At 44.3% G+C, this 26,571-nt stretch overlaps 1 protein-coding gene across 1 annotated transcript in view; it reads right to left on the minus strand.

Annotated features, from left to right (window-relative positions):
- Window positions 1-25,998, minus strand: part of RIMKLA (ribosomal modification protein rimK like family member A) — a 34,722-nt gene extending 8,724 nt beyond the window's left edge. The window contains exons 1-3 of the mRNA XM_054446875.2: window positions 25,694-25,998; window positions 7,061-7,291; window positions 2,112-2,198 (exon numbers count right to left, since the gene is read on the minus strand). Coding sequence (XP_054302850.1) covers window positions 2,112-2,198; window positions 7,061-7,291; window positions 25,694-25,856 — 481 coding nt within the window. The 5' untranslated portion in view covers window positions 25,857-25,998. The remainder of the gene's footprint in view (window positions 1-2,111; window positions 2,199-7,060; window positions 7,292-25,693) is intronic.
- Between the last annotated feature and the right edge of the window lie 573 nt (window positions 25,999-26,571).

Below are 26,571 nucleotides of genomic sequence, written 5' to 3' on the forward strand. Positions count from 1 at the left end.
ATACATACATACATAACAAATAAGAAGTGATGGTGAGGATATGGAGAAATTGGAACCCTCAAACATTGCTGGTGGAAATGTAAAATGTGGTACAGCCATACAACAGTCATATTATTAAGTTACAAAAAGGGATAAACTAGTGTTACTTGCTACAACACGGATGAACCTTGAAAACATCATGCTAAGTGAAAGAAGCCAGACACAAAAGTCCACATACTGTATAAATCCATTCATATAAAATAGCCAAAACAGACAAATCTATAGTAACAGAAAGTATTATTAATAATAGGTCAGTGGTTGCCAGGGACTGAGGGAGAGGCAATCGGGACTAACTACTACTAGGTATGAGACTTCTTTTGGGGGTGATGGAAATGTTCTGAAATTAAGTAGTGGTAATAGTTGTAAAACACAGTGAGTACACTAAAATCCAGTGAATTTTACACTTTGCACTAGTAAATTTTTTATGTGAATTGTATTTCCATTTTTTTAAATTTCCAAAACATTATGTATTATATTTAATTTCTGTTTGCTGTCTTACCTTTCTACAATGTAAGCTACTCGAGAGCAGGAACTTTTGTTTTTATCTGTATCCTCAAAGCCTGGAATAGTGCCTGGCATTTTGTAGACACTCAATAAATATTTGAATTTTATGTTATGTGTATTTTACCACAATAAAAATGACTACTTGAAAGGCTGGTTGAAATTGAGCTCAGTAGCACATCTGCATCGCACTAAGAGTCCCGCTTTGCCACCCAGGCTCCTTTCTCTGCTCCTCAACACGACTCATCTATGCTCACAGGTTGCACTGCCTACCCCTGCTTCTGTGTGTTGCTCACTCACTTCTGCCAATTCAAATTCTACACTTCCACTGAAGTCTCCTTTTCTTCCAGTGAAGACTTCACAGCAGAATTGTAACCCCCCCGCCGTAGGCTCAAACAGACCCCTGGGCATACTTGCTACATCAGTGATCACCCTGCAATCCAACTGTGTCTACACATTTGAGCTCCTTGAGATCAGTGACTGGGTCTAGTTTTGTTGTTGTTGTTGTTGTTGTTGTTTCAGACATGGTCTCGCTCTGTCGCCCAGGATGGAGTGCTGTCTAGTTCATTTCTATTGCATAGTCCCTACACCATAGTAGTTGCTCACTACGTATCTGTTTAGGGTCACCTTCCCTCACTCCAGATGCCCAGAGCGTTTAAGCATGCCACCTGGGTATCCCAATGAGGCACCTGCTCATATACTGCAGGAAGACTCCTTTCTGTTGCTGATGTCCCTACTGAGTCCCAACGATGCACTGAGCACTGCAGTAAGCCTTACAGAGACAGATGCTCAGGATCTGGTCCCCACCACTGAGCAGCTCGCAGTCTAGTAAAGGAAGCAGGCATATAAACCTGTAACTATTACAAAGTATAGCACTCTGCTAGAGGCACATACCAAATGCTGTGGAAACAAAAAGGGAAGAGCAATTAATTTTGTCTGGAAGACAGGGAGGGAGATCAGGGAATGTGTGTAGAAAAGAAATGACATCAGGAGCTGGCCTTAAAGGATGAGCAGAAGAAGTTGACCAAGTGAACAGAGAAAGATGGCATTCTCAGCAAAGGGAAAAGAGCAGACGCTTAAAGAGGGGAAAATGCATGGTTTACTTGGTGAATGAGAAGTAGTCTGGAATGGATTACGAAAGGTTCATGTAGCCAGAGATGGCTACAAGGGAAGGCTGAGGCTGTTTGTACAGGGCCTTCAGTTTCATGATGAGAAATACGGACTCTGTCCAATAGGCAGCACAGGGTCTTGGGAGGGTTTTTCGGCGACAGCGTGACAAGAATAGATCTATGTTTCAGAGAAATTACTTCAAAAAAAGAACAGAAGAGGCACTGGCAGTGGAGTTAGGGAAACAGATCAGCATTAAGTCAGGAGTCAATTGCAATAGTTCAAGGAAGAGGTGAGCATGATCTGACAAAAGCAAGAACAGAGGACAAAGAGGAAGAAACCCTGCAAGCTCCTCAAAGGGGAGCTCCATTTTTCTAAGCAGCACTTGAGGAGTGTCTTGTCCAGGCAGAGCAGCAGCCCTAGTGGGCTGATTACCCAGGAAGCCCTGGAGAGGTGCCACTGACCCCGGTGGCCTCGTGTGCTCTTCACCACGACTGGGTAGCCCAGGGGCTCAGCTTCATCAATCATTTTTGAAAAGTCTTCATGCCCACCTGCCAAGAAAAGGTGAAAGTCAGTGAAGGTAAAGGCTGATGGTCAGGCAGTGGCCACCCCAGTCCTGCCCGTCTGCAGGAATTCTTGTGAGGCCTCATCTCTCTCTGGTTAAGGCCATTCAAACCCAATTGATTCAACAGACACACATTATGTACCTGCAAGGTAAAGGGTGAGAGCAGAGAGGTAAGGAAACCAACATTTAGCAGGTACCTTCTGTGTGGTAAAGGCTTCACAATCCTTATAACAATCATATAGGTAGATACCTTTCCCTTTACAATGGCTGTGGTAGGTGGAACCCCAAGATATCTACCCCCTGGTGTACGCACCTTGTATAATCCCCTCTTCTAAGTGTGGAAGGGACCCGTGAATATGTTGGGATATCATTCCTGTGATTTTGACTTTTAGTTAACTGAAAGGGAGATGATCCTTGGTGAGCCTGACCTAATCAGATGAGTCTCTAAAAAAAAATGATGAAACATCAGAGAGACTCTTCTGCTGGCCTTGAAGGAGTAAACTGCCATGTTGTGGAGAAGGCCATGTGGCAGGGAGCGGAGGACAGCCTCTAGCGGAGAATGTCCCCAGTTGATGGCTAGCAAAGAAGTGAGGGACTCAGTCCCACAACTACAAGAAACTGAACGTCAACAATCAGGCAGCTTGGAAGAAGACCCCAAACTTCAGGTAAGACCACAATCCCAGCTGACACCGTGATTTCAGCCTAAGGAGACCTAACCAGAGAACCCAGCTATGCTGTGAGACTTCTGACCTACAGAAACTACGAGGTAATCAATGGGTATCATTTGAAGCTGCTCAGTTTTTAGAAGTTTGTTATGGAGCAATAGAAAACCAACACTCAAAGAAATCAAGCCTGGGGATTTGTCTCACCCAAAATTAAGGTATGACTCTAAAGCCTGAACTGGCTCCACCATACTCCTATAAGCCTTAATTTAAAAAAATATGAACAATGATGTGCATGAAAATTTTTCTAAATTGTTTTATGAACCTGAGTTCCTATATATACTATATCAAACATAATCTTTTCTTGATAACTTAGAGTCCATGTCATGAACATTAATGACTGCACCGTAATGCCCCAGGGGACTACATCTGCCCTCTATTCAATGGCACCAAACTAGTGCACTTTCTAGTTTGGGAACCTGGTTTTTTAGTGGTTTGTCACATTCCTTGCTGTCAGATGTCAACTAATATTTCTCACTGCTGTCAGTATAGGGCAGAAATAAGCCTCTTTTCCTGCTTCTCTTTGCTGTGGGCTTAGAGAGGACAATGCAACTTGTGAGAAGATTTTTCTAGCACAGGGGAAACTAGGTTCCAGATAAGTCTGGAGGGCCTTCCCATTCATTAAGTAAAAGAGGGAGGTTCAATGCTTGTTGGAGTTTGTGACACATATTTGGGCTGCTTAGAGGTTCTTTTCGTTTACTTCCTAGTTCTCAAAAATGTGCTAGATAGATGTGTTTTGTAGGTACAGTGGGACACTAGTTTTCTCTTGTTGCTGTAACAAATTAAAACTTGGTGGTTCAAACAACACAAATCTAGTGTCATATAGTTCTGTAGTTAGAAGTCCAACACAGGTCTCACTGGGCTAAAAAAAAAAAAATGTTAGCCAAGACCAGGTGTGGTGGCTCATGCCTGGAATCCCAGCACTTCGTGGGGGCCGAGGTGGGTGGTCTGCCTGAGCTCAGGAGTTTGAGATCAGCCTGGGCAACATAGTGAAACCCCATCTCTACAAAAAATACAAAAATTAGCTGGGTGTGGTGGTACACGTCTGTGGTCCCAGCTACTTGGGAGGCTAAGGTGAGAGGATCAGTTGAGCCCAGGAGGTCGAGGCTGCAGTGAGCCAGAATCATGCCACTGCAGTACACCCTGGGCAACAGGGCAGAACCCTGTCTCGAAAAAAAAAAAAAAAGTTAGCCAGGTGGATTCCTTTCTGGTGGCTGTTGAGAAAAATCTATTTCCTTGCATTTTTCAGGTTCTAGAGGCTACCCACATTCCTCGGCTCATGGCCCTCTTCCATGTCCAAAGCCAGCAACAGCAGGTAGAGTCCTCACATGGCATCACTCTGATCTTCCTCCTCGGTCACATCTCCCTCTGACTCTTCTGGTTTCCTCTTCCACTTTTAAGGACACATACAACATTGGGCCCTCCTGGATAATTTAGAATAATTTCTGTATCTTAAGGTCATCTGCCTAGCAACCAACTCCATCTGCTGCCTTAATTCCCTTTTGCCACATAACCTAACATAATCACAGGTGCTAGGGATTAGGACATGGGTATCTCAGGGTGGGGGAGTGGCATTATTCTGCCTACCACAGGCAAAGCAAAAACCTCTAGAATACTAACAAGACCTGTCTAGTTCACAAGAGTGCTAATGATTTTTAAAAAAGAAAATGAGGCCGTGAAGGCATCTTCATGAAGAGGATGTTTTGTAAGAAGGGAACTCCCAGCTTCCCACCATCCCGCTGATAAGCTTACGTTCTCTCTAGCCATCCTTTCTTCCTTTCTTTACGACGCAGTAAGAGAGGTCCTCCTAATCCATCCCTGGCCCACTGTGCTTTAGACTCCCTTTCTCAACTCCCCAGGGATTTTGCACCCTCTCTACCATATCTTCAACCTCCCAATTCCTAGTTTCATGGGCATTTTAAACATGCTCAATTATCTTCCATCTTAAGAAAATGAGAGTCCCTGTTCTTTGACCCTGCATCATCCCTTAACTATAACTTTGTATCCCTACCATTGAGCCACTGAAAGAGTTATAGAAAGCCACTGTTTCCATTTCCTAACTTCCCATTTATTTCCTCATCCCTCTCTCCAGCAGTAAACTGAAGCTGTATTCATTAAACTCCCCTTTGCTGAACCCAGCACACACATCAATGTTGACAAGTCACATTATGTTACTTGTCCTTTTGGAATCACACAATGCTTTTGATTATACCATCCATCTTGGAATGCTCTCTCCATTGGGCTTCTCTGATCTCTATTCTTTCTTTTCTCACCTCTCAAGTTGCCCGCCCTCCCTCCCTCCTTCCTTTTTTAGACGTGGAGTCTCATTCTGTCATCCAGGCTGGCAATGGCATGATCATAGTTCAAAGCAGCTTTGAACTCCTGGGCTCAAGTGATTAGTTTCTTTTATAGATTCCTCTTCCTGTACCCATTCCCTAAAGCAGGAGTCCCCAACCCTAATACCAGACTGTGGCCTGTTAGGAACCGGGCAGCATATCAGGAGGTGAGCAGCAGGTGAGCAAGCATTACCGCCTGAGCTCCACTTCCTGTCAGATCAGCGGCAGCATTAGATTCTCATAGGAGCTCGAACCCTATTATGAACTGCACATGCGGGGGGATCTAGGTTGCACACCCCTTATGAGAATCTAACTAATGCCTGATGATCTGAGGTGGAACAGTTTCGTCCTGAAACCATCCTCCCCCACCCCACCCCCGATCTGTGGAAAAATCATCTTCCATGAAACTGGTCCCTGGTGCCAAAAAGCTTGGGGACCACTGCCCGAAAGGATTCCCTCTTTTAAAAAAATGTTGGTGTTAAAATATACATAAAATATACCATTTTAACCATTTTAGGTGAACAGATCAGCCCTCTTCTCTTCCTACATACTCTCCCCTGAGTACTCTCATCCATTCCTGGGACTTCACCTCACATAATGAAGGTTTCCAGCTCCACTTCCCTAGTCTGCACTTCATTCAGAAGCTCCAGATTCATTTATCTGCTGCCTACTAAATATTTTTACTTGCATGTACTACAGATACCTCAAACAGATCATGTCCCAAACTGAAATCATCTCTCCCCTATAATCCTTCACCCCCTACCCACAAATCAGCTTCTCTCCTCCCACATTTCTAGTCTTAGCGAATGTTTGCTTTCACATCTGGTTGCTCAAATCAGAAACCAGTCACTCTTGATTTCTCTCCAAACTCTTCATATAAACCAATCATCATGTCCTATTATTTTTACAACCTTCACAATTCCTGAATCTGTTCACACATCTTCATTCCCACTGTTAGTTTAGACGATCGTTGCTCACTTGGATTATTTTAAAAACCTACCATTACTTGTCCTGTCTCCACTTTGCCCCTGTCCAATTCCTTCTCCACAGTATAGCCAAAGTGATCATCTGAACTATAACTCTTATCAGCCCACCTCCCTGATTAAAGCCCTCCCATAACTTCCTGTTAGTCTCAGGATTAACCCTCATCTCCTTCACCTGCTGTATATAGTGCCCTCTTTTCTTCTCAGCCTTATATTTCAGCTATAGCTCTCTTAGCATTCTACAAACTACTCAGAATACCACCAACAGGTCAGGGTGTCTCTCCCCTCTAGGTCTTTCTATATTCTGCTCTCTCGTTACATTAACCCCCTTCCACCATCTCCCTTTGCTTAGCTAGATAACTTCAGCTTAGCTCTATGTTAGCTCTTTTAGGAAGACTTCCTCAACGTCTAAACTGCACTGGGGAGTTCTCCTATATACTCCTGCACCGCTCTGCACTTATTCTTATTATGGCACGTTTTACATTGCTCTGAAATTGCCTGTTTACTTGTCCTCTGCCTCTGATGAACCAGGAATGCCTTGAGGGCAGGAGCCTCTTGCTTAATGCTGTAGCCCAGTGCCTAGCATGCTGCCTAGCATATGTGTAACAGATATGTATTTAATGAATGACTTACAGAAGGGAAGACGCCAAGGCATTTTCAGATAGACAGGCCAGGATAAAGATTTCAGATAGGCCAAGATGTTCAATCAACAGACTCACATTCAAAAGCAACAAAGATACTAGAAGGTTTCTAGGGAAAGAATACAGAGATGCACATGATTTGGGAAGATATTTCAAGCTGACTCACCATAGGAGAAGGTGTCTGGCATGGGGACCCCATGTCCAGCCAGTTCTTGGAACGTCCAGAATTTGTTGATGCAATTTAAGATGCTCTGTGGGCGATTGACCAACCGGCAGCCCAGCTTCTCCAGGTGTCGCAGGACAGTGATGTCACTGTCTGACTGCACTGAGGGTGTGGGTACCCGTACAAGCACCACATCCGGGAAGGTGGTGAGGGCCTTCTGGTTTAGCTGGAGGCCTGCAATTCAAGGACAACAGTGAGTGCTCTGCCTGCTATCATTTAGTCCACCAGAAGAAATGGTTCCAACAGACTCTTCAAGACTGAACCTAGTAGGAACAGAGCCTCAAAATTGGCCCCCTGGACATCCTGGTGTACAAGGAAACTCTACAGGCAACCCTATACGCCAAACAAACAGGCAGAGCATGATCATGAGGAAACACAAAGGAATGACCAGAAAGAAAGCATATCAAGAATAATCTAGGTTAAAAGAATCCACAGTAGATATACAGTCACCTTCCTTCCCATAGGACAAGTATGACTCAAAGTGTAGTGGCTTAGGAGGCGGAAGGCTTAATGAAAAGGAAATAGTTTAGCCCATTTCAGGAATCCCTACCACTCTTTTATATCTGATTGGAACATTATATAGCCCTTTTTTTTTTAAAGACAGGGTCTTACTCTGTCACCCAGGTTAGAGTGCAGTGGCGTCATCTTGGCTCACTGCGACCTCTGCCTCCCAGGCTCAAGTAATCCTCCCACTTCCGATTCCCCAGTAGCTGGAACTACAGGCGTGCACCACCATGCCCAGCTAATTTTTGTGTTTTTTGTAGAGATGGGGTTTCGCCATGTTGCCCAGGCTGATCTCACACTCCTGAGCTCAAGCAGTTCACTCACCTCGGCCTTCCTAAGTGTTGGCATTACAGGCGTGAGCCACTGCGCCGAGCTATGCAACCATTTAAATGATTTTATCAACATAATGCACAAATGTCAATGTTAAGTGAAAAAAACAGGATATAAAATTATAAATAATGCATTATGATCTCAACTATATAAACAGATACAAGTTGGGAACAGCTAGAAGGAAATATACCAACATTTTAACAGTGGGTAATGGAATTACAAGTAATTTCTTCTTTATATTTTATACTTGTCTGTATTTTCCAAAATTTCTCCAAGTACTTATTACCTTTACAACAAAAAACTTTCTGAAAAGTCAGTCTACTAAAAATTAGTTCAATTCAATATCAAAGAAAACTAGAATGCATCCAAAGACAACCAATCCACTTTGCAAGAGGACGTGATGCTGTATTCCACTGGGTTAAGCAGGAATATTAGCTTGAAGTGAAGACTCAGAGGAACAGGAGCACAGTCTTCAAGTTTCTGAAGGGCTTCGGTGCAGAAGAATTATTTGGCTTGTCTTCTACAACTCCAGGAGACAGAGATATCCATAAGAGCATTATTTTGTCTGTCTGTTCACTGAAGTATCCTCAGCACCTAGAATAGTGCCTGCTGCATGGTAGGCACTCAGTGTTTGTTGAATTGAATAGATGCTATAGGGAGATGGATTTGGGCTCAACAAAATGGATACTTTTCCATTCCCTTAGGATGTAACAGCCATGGCTCATTACTCAAGGATGGTATAAGAGAGCATGCAAGAGTAAGAGGGGTTCACAGCAACTTGCTTGGTCCCTCCTAGTCCTGACGTCCTATGGCTGGTATTACTCTATGTCATTACCTAGGTCTCCATGGTGCACCCAGAATCTGGTGATGGAATGATGCAGACAGGATATGGCATGAGTAGGGCAATGAGAAGCTAGTACAAGGAATTATACTTGGTCTGCTCTAATTAACCTTGAAGGAATCTCTAAAATGCTCTAAAGAATATATTGTATTATTTTATTTTATTTTTTAGACACAGGATCTTGCTATTGCTCAGGATGGAGTACAGTGGTGTGATCACAGATCACCACAACCTCTAACTCCTAGGCTCAAGCGATCCTCCCACCTCAGCCTTCCAAGTAGTTGGGACTACAAGTGTGCACCACCATGCCTGGCCAATTAAAAAAAAAAAATGTGGGGAGATGTAGTCTTGCCATGTTGCCTAGGCTGGTCTCAAACTCCTGGTCTCAAGTGATCCTCCTGCCTTGGCCTCCCAAAGTGCTGCGATTACAGGCATAAGCCACTGTGCCCGGGCAAAAAAAACCTTTAAAACACAATCTACAGAGACATTTTATAGGCTTTAACCCAAAGCACCTTCTATTTTGTAAGTGATATTATACTGTATAACCACATAATTCTAGGGGGAAAAGGGTACTAATGAAGTTACAATTTCTCCACCAGGTGATGAATAATATCAATATAAAAGCTCTAGGCACAAAGATGAAAAACAAAACACCCACAAAACTACTACATGGCTCTGAATTGCACACTTTCTCCCATTCTAGGAGATATTTCACTGCTTAAAAAGGGGAGGGGTAGGAACAATCATTACAATAAACTATTTTTTGTACTTCCGTTGATTGTGTGAATCCAAGGAACTGGAACCTAATTCTCAGGGATGATTTATAAAGAGCATCCAAGTTATCTTCACTTTGCCATCAGAAAACAGTATCACTTATAGATGCTTTTACTGTTCTTTGAAAAATTCCTCTGACACTTACAGCCCTTGGGGGAAATAATGTGAAAGGTAAAAGTAAACCATGTGTAGTAGCCTCAAAAATGGTTGGAGAAAAAAGAAAAATATTCAAGTTGCTTAAGATAGTAAATACAGAACACCCAGGACAACATTACACAGTGAGATAATATATGTGAAAATGCTTTTAAAACTATAAAATGCTATACATATGTAAGGCACTGGCATTATTACTACACAGACATTCTACTAAGCAAAGTAGGACAATTTATGGAGATTTTTACCACCTCACAAGAAAAACGGCTTTACAACAGAAACATGACCTAGAGAAACGAGAAGCAGCAAAAACGTCTGGCTTTCAAATCCCAACATGAGACCACAGACAAACAGTTAAACTTCTAAATGGGAAGAAAATAATTCAATCATTTCTGGAAATACCACCACAAGTGGACAGAGACAACTCAGCCTCAACGAGCAGATTCACATAGACCTAGGAAGTCTTACCAGGACTTCATCTCTCTTCTCCAAAGGTAAATCTTTGGGCCTGGCTCATTCCAACTGAAGCCTTTAATAAATGAAGAATGGAATGGGTTAAAGTGTAGCCCAAAAGGCTCTACTAAGCAGTTAGACAGGTCTTGTGCATGCTGGCTATCCAGCCCTGTGCAGAGAGGGACATGACAGGTTTAGGGATGCAGTTGCAAAACTAATCACAATCTTTGCCCCTTGACACAGCTCTGACATTCCTTTTTTTTTTTTTTTTTTTTTTTTGAGACGGAGTTTCACTCTTGTCACCCAGGCTAGAGTGCAATGGCGTGTTCTCGGCTCACTGCAACCTCTACCTCTCAGGTTCAAGTGATTCTCCCGCCTCAGCCTCCCAAGTAGCTAGGATTACAGGCACCTGCCACCATGCCCAGCTAATTTTTTTGCATTTTTAGTAGAGACACGGTTTCATCATGTTGGCCAGGATGGTCTCTTGACCTCAGGTGATCCGCCCGCCTCAGCCTCCCAAAGTGCTGGGATTACAGGCGTGAGCCACCGTGCCCGGTGCTAGCTCTGACATTCTTGCCATGGGCAACTTCACATGCCCCCCTTGCTCTTTCCCATTGCCACTGCCATCATATTTCTAGTAGTAGTAGACAAGCAGCAGCTGCTCATGGTGGCTTCAGTGGGAGCAACAGTTATACACAGCCATGGCCAAGGACAATTTGGGTTAAGGCTGGCCCTTGGCAAACCTGTCTGTAAATTTTGAGACCTTTAACCACTTAAATAATCTCCGCTCCCTCTCACCATTAACATCTCCTCTCAGGAAAGGACCTAATAAACTTAATACAGGATGGAGCTTAATGTATCACCTCTCCCAGGATCGTTAACATTTCCACTGCAATCTACGGACCTCAAGTCAAGGGAACGAAGAGCTGATGCAGGATATCAGGAAGGACAGGACTCTGCTTGGTTGCCAGTCAACAGAAGGAAAACCCTCAACAATCAGAGGCTCATTTCCTCCAAGAAGAGATTTCATGTGATTGAGTACCCTAGTGCTCTTGGGTATCACCCTAACTTGGGGAGAGGGAGAGGCAGCTGGGTTGTTTCTGGAATATTTTGGGGTTTCCCAGACTCATGGGTTTCGCTTGAGATTTATCATGTTTAGCCTCAAACCACTTAAAAAAAAACTAAAACAACCACTCTGTCCCCAAATAGGTCAATAAAATATTAGTGGAAAAAAGACCAAACCTCAAACAAGTTAGGACAGTGACCAACTGCCAACCCAGTTAAAACCAACTTTTTGAAACCAAAACAATATTTTCTCTATGTTCTAAAAAAGAATAATCTACTTTTGTGGGTAATTGTGTTCTGATTTCCTTTTGAATTCTCTATTTATATTTGAAAATATTTTAATGTATTAAAAACAAGATAGAAAACCAGGATAACTTTTCCCAAAAAACAGAGTTTGTTTTTTCTAACCCATATACTGGGTTAAATTCTACATAACTAGGCTGGGCACAGTGGCTCTTGCCTGTAATCCCAACACTTTAGGAGGCCAAGGCGGGTGGATCCCCTGAGGTCAGGAGTTTAAGACCAGTCTGGCCAACATGGTGAAACCCCGTCTCTACTAAAAATACAAAAATTAGCTGGGCGTGGTGGTGTGCACGCCTGTAATCCCAGCTACTTGGGAGGCTGAGGCAGGAGAATCACTTGAACCCAGGAGGCAGAGGCTGCAGTGAGCTGAGATCGCGTCATTGCACTCCAGCCTGGGCAACAAGAGCGAAACTCCGTCTCAAAAAAAAAAAAAACTTCATAACTAGACTTACGCATTTGTATGTGCAATAGCGAAGAAATGCACTTTTTGATAAAGAGAAATAGCTTCAGAAATAAATCTTTATTGGAAAGCAGAGTTCTAAAACTTAACCATTCTCAATCATCATACCAATAGAGGGAAGCAGAGGCATGGATAATAAAAGGTCTTGTAGTTCAGATTTGAATTCGGTCAAGATTTTTATTGAGCCTCTATTGTGTTTTAGGGTATTTGCTAAGAACTTTCACACATTATCTCGTTTAAAGTAAAGGTGTCTTATAATACAGATCCTTGGAATTGATTTGACTATAAATGTCTTTGCATTTACACAAAGCCGATACACAATGAGTCATCACCCTCCAACCTGTGCATGCATGTCACTCACATACGTGTGCACACATGTGCATCCTTGGATTCACTAAAGAAAGCTTCAACACTAAACGATGTCTGGTATGCCAGAAAAAACCTTCATGTAGAAAACAAGCAGAAAAATTAAGAAAATGGCAGGATACTAAAGCATGACAGCAAACAAGGACCTCACTTATGGTAGCTTTTAGAACCATTATATTTGGGCAGGATCATGTAACAGTGGCTGGCAGTGAAACTCTGAAAGTTACCAGAAAGGAATCAACCATATAAATAACGTGAATAGGCCAGGCGCAGTGGCTCACGCCTGTAATCCCAGCACTTTGGAAGGCCGAGGCAGGCAGATCACCTGAGATCAGGAGATCGAGACCAGCCTGGCTAACATGGTGAAACCCTGTCTCTACTTAAAATACCAAATTTAGCTGGGCGTGGTGGCAGGCGCCTGTAATCCCAGCTACTCAGGAGGCTGAGGCAGGAGAATTGCTTGAACCCGGGAGGCAGAGGTTGCAGTGAGCCGAGATCCCGCCACTGCACTCCAGCCTGGGGGACAAGAGTGAGACTTTGTCTCAAAAATAAATAAATAAATAAAAGTGGATAATCCACTTAGCACTTCACATTATCTTGTGTTATGAGGAAGATGTGTCATCCAAACATGATTTGGCACACCTCCATCAGTTTCCACCTTTCCCCTTATTTCTTCCTACTCCACCCACAGCATTTTCTCGTAAAACAGTTATTTTTATTCTTAACAAGTAGATGCCGCACCCCTCTCCTTTCCTTTTAAAGTTCTTTGTGACAATGCCCAAAGAAATCTCACCTCCACCTCACTAAAACCCACAGACATTTATGTGGCCATCTTCTCTTTCCACCAACTGTGATTTTGAGGTGATTTAATTCAATTCAACATTTATTGAACTGGTTGGCATGACTCAGACACACTACTAAGCAGGAATACAAAGTTGAACTAGACGGTCTCTGCCTACCAGGAGATTATAGTCTCCTCACAGAGAAAGACACACAACTTAAATATTCATTTTTCTCACTCATGAAACACATTGATTGTTTCACATATTCATTCAGGGAATATTTATTTAGCACCTACTTTGGGCCAAGCCTAGTGTTAGTTTGGTTTCTGTAGAAGCTCACTCAGACAAGGATTTAAGTGCAAGTAGTCTATTTGGATAGTAATTTCAGGAAATGTTGGGAGGGGCATAGAGAAGGGAATGAGGCAAACAAAACATACTTTATCAAGGGAGTTACCACCTCTCAGCAACCAGAGCTGAATCCTGCTGAGGAACTCTAGGAAATGGCTTAGTACATGCACTTCAGTTATTCCACCTGAGAGGCCAGGGAGTTGACAATTTCAAGTTTTTGTTTTGAGACAGGGTCTTGCTCTGTCACCCAGGCTGGAGTGCAATGGCGCAATCTCGGCTCACTGCAACCCCTGCCTCCCGGGCTTAAGTGATTCTCCTGCCTCAGCTTCCTGAGTAGCTGGGACTACAGGCACGAGCCACCATGCCTGGCTAATTTTTGTATTTTTTGTAGAGATGGGTTTTCACCATATTGCCCAGCCTCCCAAAGTGCTGGCCCAGCCTGGTGTCGAACTTCTGAGCTCAGGTGATCTGTCTGCCTCAGCCTCCCAAAGTGCTGGGATTTCATAAACTCATAATGTCTACCTCTCAGGGTATGAGCCACTATGCCCAGCCAATTTCAAGTGTTTATACATCAACTCAGTTTTTGGTTAAGGCTGCTCCAGGGGCATGGTGTTAATTTCCTGACCCTTCTGGCTTGCCATACATGTGTGGGCAACGTGGGATCCTGTACCAGACAAAGCCCCCTAACAGGTGCAGGTGCTGGTAGTCAGAAGCCGGGCCCTGGTGCAATCAAATGGTAAAAGCCAAAGGGACTGACAGGGAAGGAACAAGCACTGTCTTCTTAAGGGCTGGGCATGGGAGTTGACAGGTGTGAGTAAAACAAACAATATCCCTGGAATTTAAGAAGACAGACAACACACAGTTGTTATTAATGCTGTTAATGTTCTGTGTAGAGCACCTGGGTCTTGTTGAGCAGGGGGAGGGAGAGGAGACTGACTGTAACACAATGTGCTAAGTGCTCCAACAGACCTACATCAGGGTCCAGGGAGAGCAAAGGAGGAGGGAGCAGTTAGGATGATTATCTCTGCCTGGGGAGAGAGAAAAATCAAGGAAAGTTCCAGAAAGGAAATGTTGGCACCTCGTGCCTCTAAGCTCTGAAGAAATGTGGAAAACTAATAAATTCATAATCTCTACCTCTCAAACAAATCAATAGTAAGACATTGCATCTTATAGGCACTGAGTTCAAGAATGTCTCAAGGCTAAAGTAACTCCTTGGAAAGGCCCTTCAAGAAGTTGAAACAACACGAGATGAAAGGGAATTTGGCAAAGTGGATACAGTATCGGCCTTCAAGTCAGAGACCTGATTTATTTAGCTGTTCTCACTTAGCTTGGCAAGACACAAAAGTCTCTGGGTCTGTCTCCTCTTCTATAAAATGGAAGGGCCCCAGAACCTGGCAAATCTTCCTCCCTCAACTCCCTCGCCATCTCACAACATGATCTTTCTTCAGCTACGAAGACAAAGCTCAGCAAGTCCTTCTGCTCTGTTCATATCAGTCACCCAAGTCTCAGTCTCTGATGTCACATCATTTCCCTGGACTCTATACCCCATATGGCTCTGACACTGCCTTTTCTCATTCCACCCTCCACCTCTTCCCATCTCCACTCTGCCCTCTGAAACTCAATGGACAGAAAATTCCCTTATCCTCAAACTTTTCCGTGTGCCTTCCCTTCACTTTCCTTCTTTTTCTGAGTCCAGCTGCACCCTGTCTCTCGCCAATGACACCGCTTCCCCAACAGCCCTCTAAGTTGTGGCTGTTTTCTCCTCTCTCGCCACAGATTACTGGGCCTAGATATCCTCCTCACTCCTGATTGCAATTAGAAGACTATTCTTCCTTCTCTCCTCCCTAAAATATCCAGCCTGAATCTCATCAGGCCACACAACACATCACCCCTTCTTGTGCAAGTCGTCTACAGAGCCCAGGTCACTCCCTCTGTTCTTGAAGCTTTAGCTCCTTACTCTCACACTGTCAGAAATATTGGTGATTTCCACGTCCCTGTGAAGAATCCTTTCAATGCCAAGGACTCTCAATGTCTTGACCTCCTTTTCTCCAAGGATCTTCTCCACCATCCCACCTCAGCTACCACTCCTGGTTACATTCTAGACTTTGTGCAAGCATCCTTATTCTAATCTCCAACCACTCCTCCTATCTTTCCAGCTTGCTTCTTCTAGTACTATACCTTGACTCAGCTATGCATTGACCCCACAAGAAGCTACCATCCACGGGTACCACCATCTTTTCACTGTCCCTCCATTCATATCCTCAACTTCCCTTCTTATCCTATTCAAACTCCGTAGTCAAGCACCATGATCACTTCCTGCATATACCCTCAAATCCTTGCACCCACTCATTGTTTAGGTAAACCACAACTCTGGCCAGACCAATCCAACCCTTTAATTCGTGTTCCTCCTTTGTAATGAAACATACCTAGAGAAAATACACAAACCTGCTGACTTGTCTCAAGGGCACCCTTAATGTCTGGCAATCATTATATTTCTCTAGTCCCTTCACTCAACCTCAACACTATTTCACACTTTCTTTTCTTATCTTACACTTTTATTACTTTGTCCCATCTTCTCATTCTTCCTATCTCAATGTGAAAAACTGAAGCAATCAGAAAAGACCTTCTCTATAAGTTCCCACTATCACATCTACCCACCCACCTGCACCTGTGACATATAGATTACCTTTTCTGTTCTTATAACGGCTGAACTGTCCTTCCTCCTAGCTTAAGACCAACCCCTCCAAATACACAGTAGATCCCAACCCTTCTCAGCAGTGCACTTAAAGCACTGCTCCTGCCATTTGCCTGTCTCTCCTACATCACCAATTTCTCCTGCTGTATTAGATCATTCACAACAGCATACAAACATACCGTTATTTATCCCTTCTTTATGAAAAGCCTCTCAGCTGGGCACGGTGGCTCACGCCTGTAATCCCAGCACTTTGGGAGGCTGAGGTGGGCAAATCACTTGAGTTCAGGAGTTCATGGTAAAACCCCATCTCTACTAGAAATACAGAAATTAGCCGAGTGTGGTGGCATGTGCCTGTAGTCCCAGCTACTCGGGAGGCTGAGGCAGGAGAATCACTTGAACCCAGGAGGCAGAGGTTGCAGTGAGCCGAGATCGCACCACTGCATTCCAGCCTGGATGACTGAGTGATATTCTGTCTCAAAAAAAAAAAAAAAGAAAAGAAAAGAAAAGAAAAGAAAATTCTCTCAATCCTGTCTTCCTTTGGGCTATCATCCTGTTTTTCACCTTCCCTTTACAAAAAACTCTTAGACTGTTTATATTCACTCTTTTCTACCACTTACCTGAAACTGCCCTTTTGGGGTTGCTAATGCTACACGCACATTGCTAAATCAATTATCATTCCTCATCCGACTTCATCTACCAGCAACATTTTTTTTTTTTTTTAGATGGAGTCTCGCTCTGTCACCCAGGCTTGAGTGCAGTGGCATGATCTCTGCTCACTGCAACCTCTGCCTCCCAGGTTCTAGCGATTCTCCCACCTCAGCCTCCAGAGTAGCTGGGATTATGGGCGCGCACCACCATGCCCGGCTAAATTTTTTTATTTTTAGTAGAGATGGGATTTCACCATGTTGGCCAGGCTGGTCTCGAACTCCTGACCTCAAGTGATTCGCCCACCTCGGCCTCCCAAAATGCTGGGATTACAGGCAAGAGTCACTTGTGCCCGGCCTACCAGCAACATTTGACATGATCTGATCACATCTTCCTTCTTGAACGACTTTCTCCACTTGGCTTACAGGACACCCACTCTCCTGGGTTTCATTTTTCTTTTACTCAGGATTCTTTGCTAGTTTCTCCTACACACTCTGCCCACTAAGCACTGGAGCTCAATCTCTGAACCCTCCTCTATCTATAGTCACTCCCTTGACAGGTGTGTAAAGGTGCTCCTACTTTGACATCTCCAGGCCAAGCCTTTCTCCTGAATCCCAATCTTTCCATAAATGGCTACCTGACATATCCCCTTGGATGTTTAATGTGCAGCTCACATTGAGTTCTGATATTCATCACCTGCCCAAACTTATACCTGTCTTCCTTTACATATCAGCAAATAACATATTTTATCTTTCCAGCTGCTCAGGCCAAAAACTTTGAAGTCCTCCTTGACTAGTCTTTCCTGAACACCCAATATCTGATCCAGTAGTCAAATCCTGACCACTTTGTCTTCAAAATATGCCCAAACCCAGTCACTTTTCACCTTCTCCCTTGAAATCATTCTAGCCCAACAATCTCTTCTCACCTGAATTGTAGCAATAACCTCCTAAGCAACCTCTCTACTTCTGCCCTTGGTGCCTCTAGTCTATTCTCAACATGGTAGCCAGAATGACTCCGTGACCCATTAGGCAGATCATATCATTTCTCTGGTCAAAAGCTTTCAGTGGAGGCCAGGCACAGTAGCTCACGCCTATAATCCCAGCACTTTGGGAGGCCAAGGTGGGTGGATCACGAGGTCAGGAGTTCAAGACTAGCCTGGCCAAGATGGTGAAACCCCATCTCTACTAAAAATACAAAAATTAGCCGGTATGGTGGCATGTGCCTGTAATCCCAGCTACTTGGGAGGCTGAGGCAGAGAACTGCTTGAACCTGGGAGGCAGAAGTTGCAGTGAGCTGAGATCATGCCACTGCACTCCAACCTGGGCGACAGAGCAAGATTCTATTTCAAACAAACAAACAAAAAAACAAGCTTTCAGTGGGCCAGGCACAGTGGCTCATGCCTATAATCCCAGCACTTTGGGAGGCCGAGATAGGTGAATCATTTGAGGCCAGCAGTTCAAGACCAGCCTGAACAACATGACAAAACCCTGTCTTTACCAAAAATACAAAAATTAGCTGGGTGTAGTGGTGTGTGCTTGTAATCCAAGCTACTAGAGAGGCTGAGGCAGGAGAATCACTGGAACTCAGGAGGCAGAGGTTGTAGTGAGCCGAGATCACACCACTGTACTCCGGCCTGGACAACAGGCAAGACTCCATCTCAAAAAAAAAAAAAAAAAAAAAAAAAATCCTTCAGTGGATTCCCAGCTCATCCAGAGTAAAAGCAAAAGTACCTCAGTGACCCACGAGGCCCTGTGTATCTGCTTCTTCCCCAACTCCCCTCTCTGACCTCCTCTCCTAATACTCATCCCTTGGCTCACTCTGCTGTGCCACGCTGGCCCCCTTGCTATTGCCTGTTGCCTAAACTACTCTACTTCCAGATATCTAAACGGCTTGCGTCCTTACCTCCTTCAGATCTTTACACGGATTATCATCTTCTGGGTGAGGACCACCCCGGCCACCCTATCTAAAATTGCAATCCCCTCTCTTGCTTCCAGAAACATTCTCTTTTCTTTTTTTTCTTGCTTAGCTCTTTTCACCAATATACTATACCTTTTATTTACCTTGTTTACATTCTATTTTGCCCATCTAGAATGTAATCTACTTGAGACGCACAGATTTCTGCCTACTTTATTCTGGTGCCTAGCAACAGTACCTTATACACAGTAGGCCATCAATAGATATCTGTTGACAGGATTAAAAAAATGAATAAAATCATAATAATGAGTGTGAAGCCTGCCTCTGTTCCCACTCTCTATTTTATCTCTACTGCCTAGCACAATGCCTGGCACAGAGTGGGCACTCAATAAATATTAAATGAAATAAATCAATGTATAGGATTGTTGCAAAGATTAAGACACATAAAGTATACTAAAGTATTAACAATAGAGTTATAGGAATGAAGAATCAGTATTCCTGTTAGTTCCTCAACACAAAGTAATCTAAATTTATCACTTTCTCATAGTAGAATCTGGAGTTACATTTTTTTTTTTTTTTGAAACAGGGTCTCGCTCTATTGCCCAGGCTGGAGAGCAGTGGCACTATCACAGGATCCTCCTGCCTCAGCCTCCCAAGTAGCTGGGACTACAGGTGCATTCCACCATGACTGGCTAATTTATTTTTTATTTTTTGAGACGGAGTCTCACTGCATCACCCAGGCTGGAGGGCAGTGGCTCAGTCTTGGCTCACTGCAACCTCCGCCTCCCAGGTTCAAATGATTCTCCTGCCTCAGCCTCCTGAGTAGCTGAGATTACAGGTGCATTCCACCATGCCTGGCTAATATTTATTTATTGATTGATTTAAGATGGAGTCTCACTGTGTCACCCAGGGTAGAGTGCAGTGGCGCAATCTCATCTCATTGCAACCTCCGCCTCCCAGGTTTAAGTGATTCTCCTGCCTCAGCCTCCCGAGTAGCTGGATTTACAGGCACATGCCACCAAGCCTGGGTAATTTTTGTATTTTTTTTTAGTAGAGACGGGGTTTCACCATGTTGGCCAGGCTGATCTTGAACTCCTGACCTCAAGTGATCCACCTGCCTCAGCCTCCCAAAGTGCTGGGATTACAAGCGCCTGCCACTGCACCCCCCCTAATTTTTTATTTTTATAGAGATAGGGTCTCTATAAAAAATTTTTCAGAACATGTTGTAGGTTTGTGTTAAAACAATATAAACCCAATTATAACCAAAAAACAATTATAATCCAAATTATAATTGTTTCTCGGGACAATGGGTAAAGTGGCCAGGGAAGTGTCTGGAGTGAGGTGAGGCTAGCACCGACATATGCAGATGCAGTGTCCTCCCTGCTAGTGAGGGGAGTGGCAAGGAAGTGAGGTGTGGATGGGTGGAGATGACACAAACATCTCTGAGTGATGGCTGTACTCCCTTCCACCAAGCAGGCCCAATAAATTTGGTGGAAGTGTTCTGGTAGCGGCAACAGGTGGTTCAGAAATCTAGGAGTAGGGGCCAGGCTCGGTGGCTCACGCCTGTAATCCCAGCACTTTCGGAGGCCGAGGTGGGCAGATCACCTGAGGTCAGGAGTTTGAGACCAGCCTGGCCAACATGGTGAAACCCCATCTCTACTAAAAATACAAAACATTAGCCTGGTATGGTGGCACATGCCTGTAGTCCCAGATACTCGGGAGGCTGAGGCAGGAGAACTGCATGAACCCGGGAGGCAGAGGTTGCAGTGAGCCGAGATCACACCACTGCACTCCAGCCTGGGCGACAGAGTGAGACTCCATTTCAAAAAAAAAAAAAAAAAAGAAAGAAAGAAAAGGAAATCTAGGAGTAGGGCTTTGAGATCCATGAAGGATCTCATCCACTGGTTCTAAAACTCTTCCTAACATAGTTCATGGGGTATCCATAAAAACTCCTGTTAGAAACGTAAACTAAACATCCATCCCACTCTCAGCCCTTGTGGTCAGCCTACAGATATAAATGTGGACCCAAGAGGTAAAGCAGATCCATGCAGCACTCAGGTCTATTTGGAAACATTTGGTAGGTGCTTGTACTCATTCCCTGACCTTTCTTTCCACAAGTGTTGTACAGTGGTATCATTTGGATTATAAGATGTCGGGCACAAGCCTTTAGCAGGAACTGAAGTTAAAGATCAAGTTTTCTGCACAGAAGTTAGCATGGTACTCTTTCCTGCCAGTGGCTTCTTGCACAGTGATGGGAGTCCATCCTTTCTCTGTGAGCCTTCTGTTGCCTTTTAGTGGTCTGAGGTAAGACCATTTCCTTATACAAATGTAGTCAGAATCTACCCCTTCCCAACCCTTTTAAATCTGACTCACCTGATTACTACAAAGAACCAAGCAAAAGGATCCAAGAACACTTTGATTTAAAGAATCTGACCTAGAATTTGCCATTTAGCTACCAAGGTTTTAGCTCTAAATGTAAGGGAAGGAATGCTGAATCATCCTGCTCCTAAGAGACAAATAGTAACACAACCTCATTTCCAGGTCAGACTCATTTTATATGTCTTGGTGGGTATCTGTCCCTGAGTTTGTGACTATACTTGTTTCTTGAGCCAGTTAATCATACAGACCTGTGGGTGGGCAAAGAACTTAATTCTTCCTAGTGAATCTGTCCTCATTTACACATCCCCTCATGACCTCCCCCACACAGAAGCTCCTTAGCTCATTGCAGTAAAAGTCTCACATACTTCAAATTAGCTTTTAAGACATTTCAGTCATCCAACAAACATTAACTGAAGGCCTACTATGTACCAGTTTTGAAGCACACATTTGAGGAATCCTGGTTCTTCAGAGGGAGAGGGGATATCAACTGTATAAATAGACAAATTATAGCAAAATATGATGAGTGCTATTTTAAAAGGTATGGACAAAGCTATTTGGCAGCAGATGGAAGAGAGGGACTACTTGAGGACAGAGAAAGGAGCCCAAGCAAGCCTTTTTAGAGATAAGTGACTTGTGCTGGATTTGAAGGATGAAAAAAGGTGAACCGTGTGGGAGGGAGCAGTGGGCATCTGAAGCAGAGGGAATTTTAGTGCAAGGTCTGGAGCCGCAGAGAGGCATGGTGAAATCAGTGTAGACTGATGCAAGGGATAAAGTGGAAGAGAGGAGACAAAGTGTTTAGGCCGGAATTACTGAGTATTGGTCCTAACTCTCAGACAGTGCTATATTCCCATATATCCTTATTGGCATTTAGAAGAGCTAATAGGTAAAAAGAAGCTAAACCTATGCCCAGCACAGAATAAACACTATATATATATGTGTGTATTATATATATATGTGTGTATATACATATAATACACACATATATACACACACATATACTATATATGTATATGTATATATACACATATATACATATACATATATACACACGTATATACGTGTGTATATACATATATACACGTATATACGTGTGTATATACACGTATATAGTGTATATATACACGTATATACGTGTATATATACACGTATATATACACACACACATATATATGGGTATGACCATTATTATTATGTGCATTCTGGTGTCACATTCATCACTTTATCCCTACGGTTGAGAATATTTAGTACGTATTTGTGAAATGAATGAAGAACTTGCAGTTTCTAAAAAGGAAACGGAGATGGGTATGATTTTCACATAATGCTACACCCAGCAAAAAGTGAAGGGAGGCTGTTTTCTACAGGATTGTTTCAGTCACCTAAAGATCATTTTCCTCTCCCCACTGTCTCCCACTCAGATTACTAGATTACAAATAATAATCATGAAAACTTGTAATCTCTTGTCTGAATCCTATTTCCAGATATAACCTGAAACTCTAAGCCCTGGATTTGGGCTCCCACTAGCCTTCAGGGAGAAAAGCTCTGGAATGAATTTAAGCAATAGGCTGAGGCACTGCCCATACCTGCCCCAATCAACTCCATCATCATATTCCTACACTAACATAAAGAAGCAATGGAAAGGAGTGAAGGCACAAAGGCTTTGTAAAGGTGATACCTGAATTTCCTAAATTATAAAATTACCTTGCAAAGTCACTGTCTAGCCTCAACATAACTCAATTCAGTTCAATTCCACATGTACTAAGAAAGGTACTATAGGCTGCAGACATCCTAAAGGAAGCTTATTCCATATCACTGGGCTAGAAATTAGAAGACCAGGTTTTTTAACTTTAGGTTTGCTGTTAACTAGCTGGATGGCATTGAGGAAGTCACTTCACCTTTTAGAGCCTCAGGTTCTTCTTTGTAAAATGAAGGAATTAGAATGGATGATCTGAAAATCCTTCCCAGCTCTTACATTCTATAGTTCTCAAATGGTAAATAATATCAATATCATCATAACTACATATTTCTGTATTTCAAAGCAAGTTAAATTCTGGAATTTTTTTTTTCGAGAAATACTTTGGCTCAGCAAATTACCAAGGGTTTTCTATAGTCTGACTACAGAAGAAATTGGGAACCAGAGATCATATCCTGATTCATTAAAAAAAATATGTATTGACAGCCTACTATGTGCAAGGCACTATTCTAGCCACTATTATAGCACTGAACAAAGCCAACAAGGTCATTCTCATGGGACTCACTTGTGCTTTAATTAATCTGCTTCCATAACAAATCTTTGGACAGCAGAACTGGTGATCTAATCGTTTTGTTCTACGTTTTGTGATTTGTGTGGGCTACCTCGGAATTAATAGAAATTAAAACTGCATCAAAAAATACCTGTCTTCAATTTCTCCACCGACCAGGCAAATAGCTGTGTAGATTTTCCTGTAGTTAAAAAGAACGGGCCGGGCGCAGTGGCTCACGCCTGTAATCCCAGCACTTTAGGAGGTTGAGGTGGGTGGATCACCTCAGGTCAGGAGTTTGAGACCAGCCTGACCAACATGGTGAAACTCTGTCTCTACTTTAAAAAAAAAAAAAAAAAAAAAAAAAAAATTAGCCGGGCGTGGTGGCGCATGCCTGTAATCCCAGCTACTCAGGAGGCTGAGACAGGAGAATTGCTTGAACCTGGGAGGTGGAGGCTGCATGAGCCAAGATGGCGCCATTGCATTCCAGACTGGGCAACAAGACCCAAAACTCTGTCTCAAAAAAACAAAAACAAAAACAAAAACAAAAACAAAACCCAAAATAAACGAACTCCTGGTTTGTGAATAGATTAAGGTATTTTCAAACATGAATTCTATTAACATTTAAGACACTAAACAAAAGGGTTTGAGTGTTTCCTGTGGCACTAGCATTTAATTTTATCTTTTTCTACGACTGATTCTTTAAAATGAGGTTTTAGATACAGAGCATTTTCTTGCTCTTACAGAATTTGTGACGGTTCTACAACCTAAATGTGATGTGGAATTTGGCTACTGTATCTCAAAAAAGAGACATCTTTACAAACTGTAAAATAAATAAGCAAAAAGTTCATCCTCGGTAGACAGATGTACATGTTAACTACTTAATCTAGGTCGGTGAAATACAACAGATTATACAATTTAAATATGATACTGAAACACATAAAATGAGAGGAACCTTAACCCCTAGTTTCTATAGATAAGAATCCTGAGATTCAAAGACAAAAGTGGCTTGCCCAAAGCAAAGCCAAGATACTTGTTAACTGTAAAGCTGTAATAGGAATCCACATCTGCAGATTCCCTGTTCAGAAATCTAGTTCTACATTAACTGTGACAATTTTAATTAATCAAGGATAGAGAGAGGGTACCGGTTGCATCTGATAGACATTGTTGTAGATTAAATGTAAGGTACTTAATGTTTATGGTATATTTCTCCAACAGGATATACAATCTGATATTAAGTATGAGGGACTTCAATAAACTTGAGGATGAAAAATCTATAATAGATATATTCCACTCAGAAACAGGTCATATTCAAAATCTCACTTGTAAGTAGTCTTTCCGAATTTGAAATTCCTTCCCCTGCCAAAGCAAAGTAACAAATTACGAGCTTATTTAACCATTAATAATTGTTGAAATAATGCGAACAGTATCCCAAGATGCACCCTGAACTGGGCACAAATCCTTTTGAGTCCTGGACTCCCTGAAATGGTTGGATGCCTCCAGTGGAGCCCCAGAGACACTCAAACAGCAAGCCAGAGGGTTTTCTGCGTCAGTGATTTCTAAATCAGAGAGGCCTGTATTAAGGATATACGAAAAAATAATTAACCTTTTGAGGTCAAACCCACAGATGACAACCATGTCTTACCCACAAAAGTCTCCTGAACACAGCAGTGGAGTGATCAGTGAGGCTAGAACTGTCTGAACCTGAAATCCCGGCTCTTCTGGAATCAGAATTCAACGCTGCTAGGGAGAAGGATGAGTTAAACCCATCAAAGGTCTACACTCTCACTTTACACTCGAGAAGTGACTCCAGTCTTTCTCAGATTTCCCCCATATGTGGCTTTCTAGTTTGGAAATAATATTCTATGTGGTGCACATTACTGATGCTCACACACTCCTAAAAAACTTTTTTAAAACAGTCATCTTAATAGTAATTTTGCAAATCTGGTGTGGATTTCTAGAAACCTCAGAGTCTAAACTGTCAAGGTATTGATGCGAGCAGGATTTGCAAATTTGGGGTTTAACAGCCTGATTTTCCTCGGACACCCGGGCGGCTTCAGGTGAATTTGGGTTTCTCACAAAATGAAGTCCCCTAAGTAAATTAAATCGCGTTCTCGAATCTTGGCCTCGGGGCAGGTGGTGGTGGTTAAAGAAGCTATGAAGGTTAGCGGCTTTCTCCAACCCCAAGAGGTCTCGCAGCGGGAGTGCGGCTGGTGTGCGGGCCCGAAGGAGACTCTGCTGCGGGAGGCCCGGCGAGCGCGCCCACCCGGCCGGCTCTCGTGGACCCCGGCGCGCCTCCCTGCCCTCCCGGGGCCCGCCTCGCTCACCGAGGTGGCCGCCGACGATGGTGACGGCGATCTGGTCCATGAGCACCGCCCGGAAGCGCACGTCCTGCTCGGAGCAGCGCTGCCGGAGGGCGCGCAGGATCTGCACCTGCGGGTAGTCCTCGCGGATGCGCCGGTCCGTCAGGAACCAGAGCTGGGAGCACATGGCGGCCAGGGCGGTGCGCCCCGCGCGGCGCGGACCCCTCGGCGCCCCGGGCCGCTCGCTCAACAGGGCGAGCGGAGGGGCTGCCGGCGTCCGGGGCGAGCGCGCCGCGGCTCCGCTACCGCGGGTGCACCAGGCGCCTCTGCAGCCCTGACCCAGCGAATCCGCCCGGCCACTCAGCGCCGCCGTCGGCCCCGCCAGCCAATCAGCGCGCGGCGGCGGGGGCTGGCGGCTGCAGAGGCGGCCCTGGCGGGCGGTGCCGGGGAAGGACGGCGGGTCGGGGGCCTGCGGCGGCTGGGGAAAAGACCCGGGCTTCCGTGGTTCCGGGGGGCGAGCCGCCGGCGGGCGCAGGCGAGGCGGAGGAGGGCAGCCCCGGCAGGCCCCGGACCCCCGGTGGGCGTGGCGCTGCGGGCTGGGGTGGGACAGCCGGAGCGGGAGGGGCCGGGGCGGCGGCCCTGTGCGGCTCGGAGGGTTTCTGAGCTGACTGGCCAGCGATGCGCAGTGGGCGGCGGATGCGTCTCCAAGGCGATCCCGGGCGCTCGGGGGCTGGGACACGGGCGGACGCCTGCTGAGCCCCGGACAGGGAGGGCCTAGGGGACGTCCCAAAGGAGATTCCGGGGCATGGCGAAGGTCACACGGCTAGGTCCCCAGTTGGACCCTAAAGCATTGGAAGGAGAGGGATTTCTCTGCCGAAATCCTAGCCTGAAGCCCCACGGGG

This window comes from Pongo pygmaeus, chromosome 1 (genome assembly GCF_028885625.2).
Source record: "Pongo pygmaeus isolate AG05252 chromosome 1, NHGRI_mPonPyg2-v2.0_pri, whole genome shotgun sequence".
NCBI lineage: Eukaryota > Metazoa > Chordata > Mammalia > Primates > Hominidae > Pongo > Pongo pygmaeus.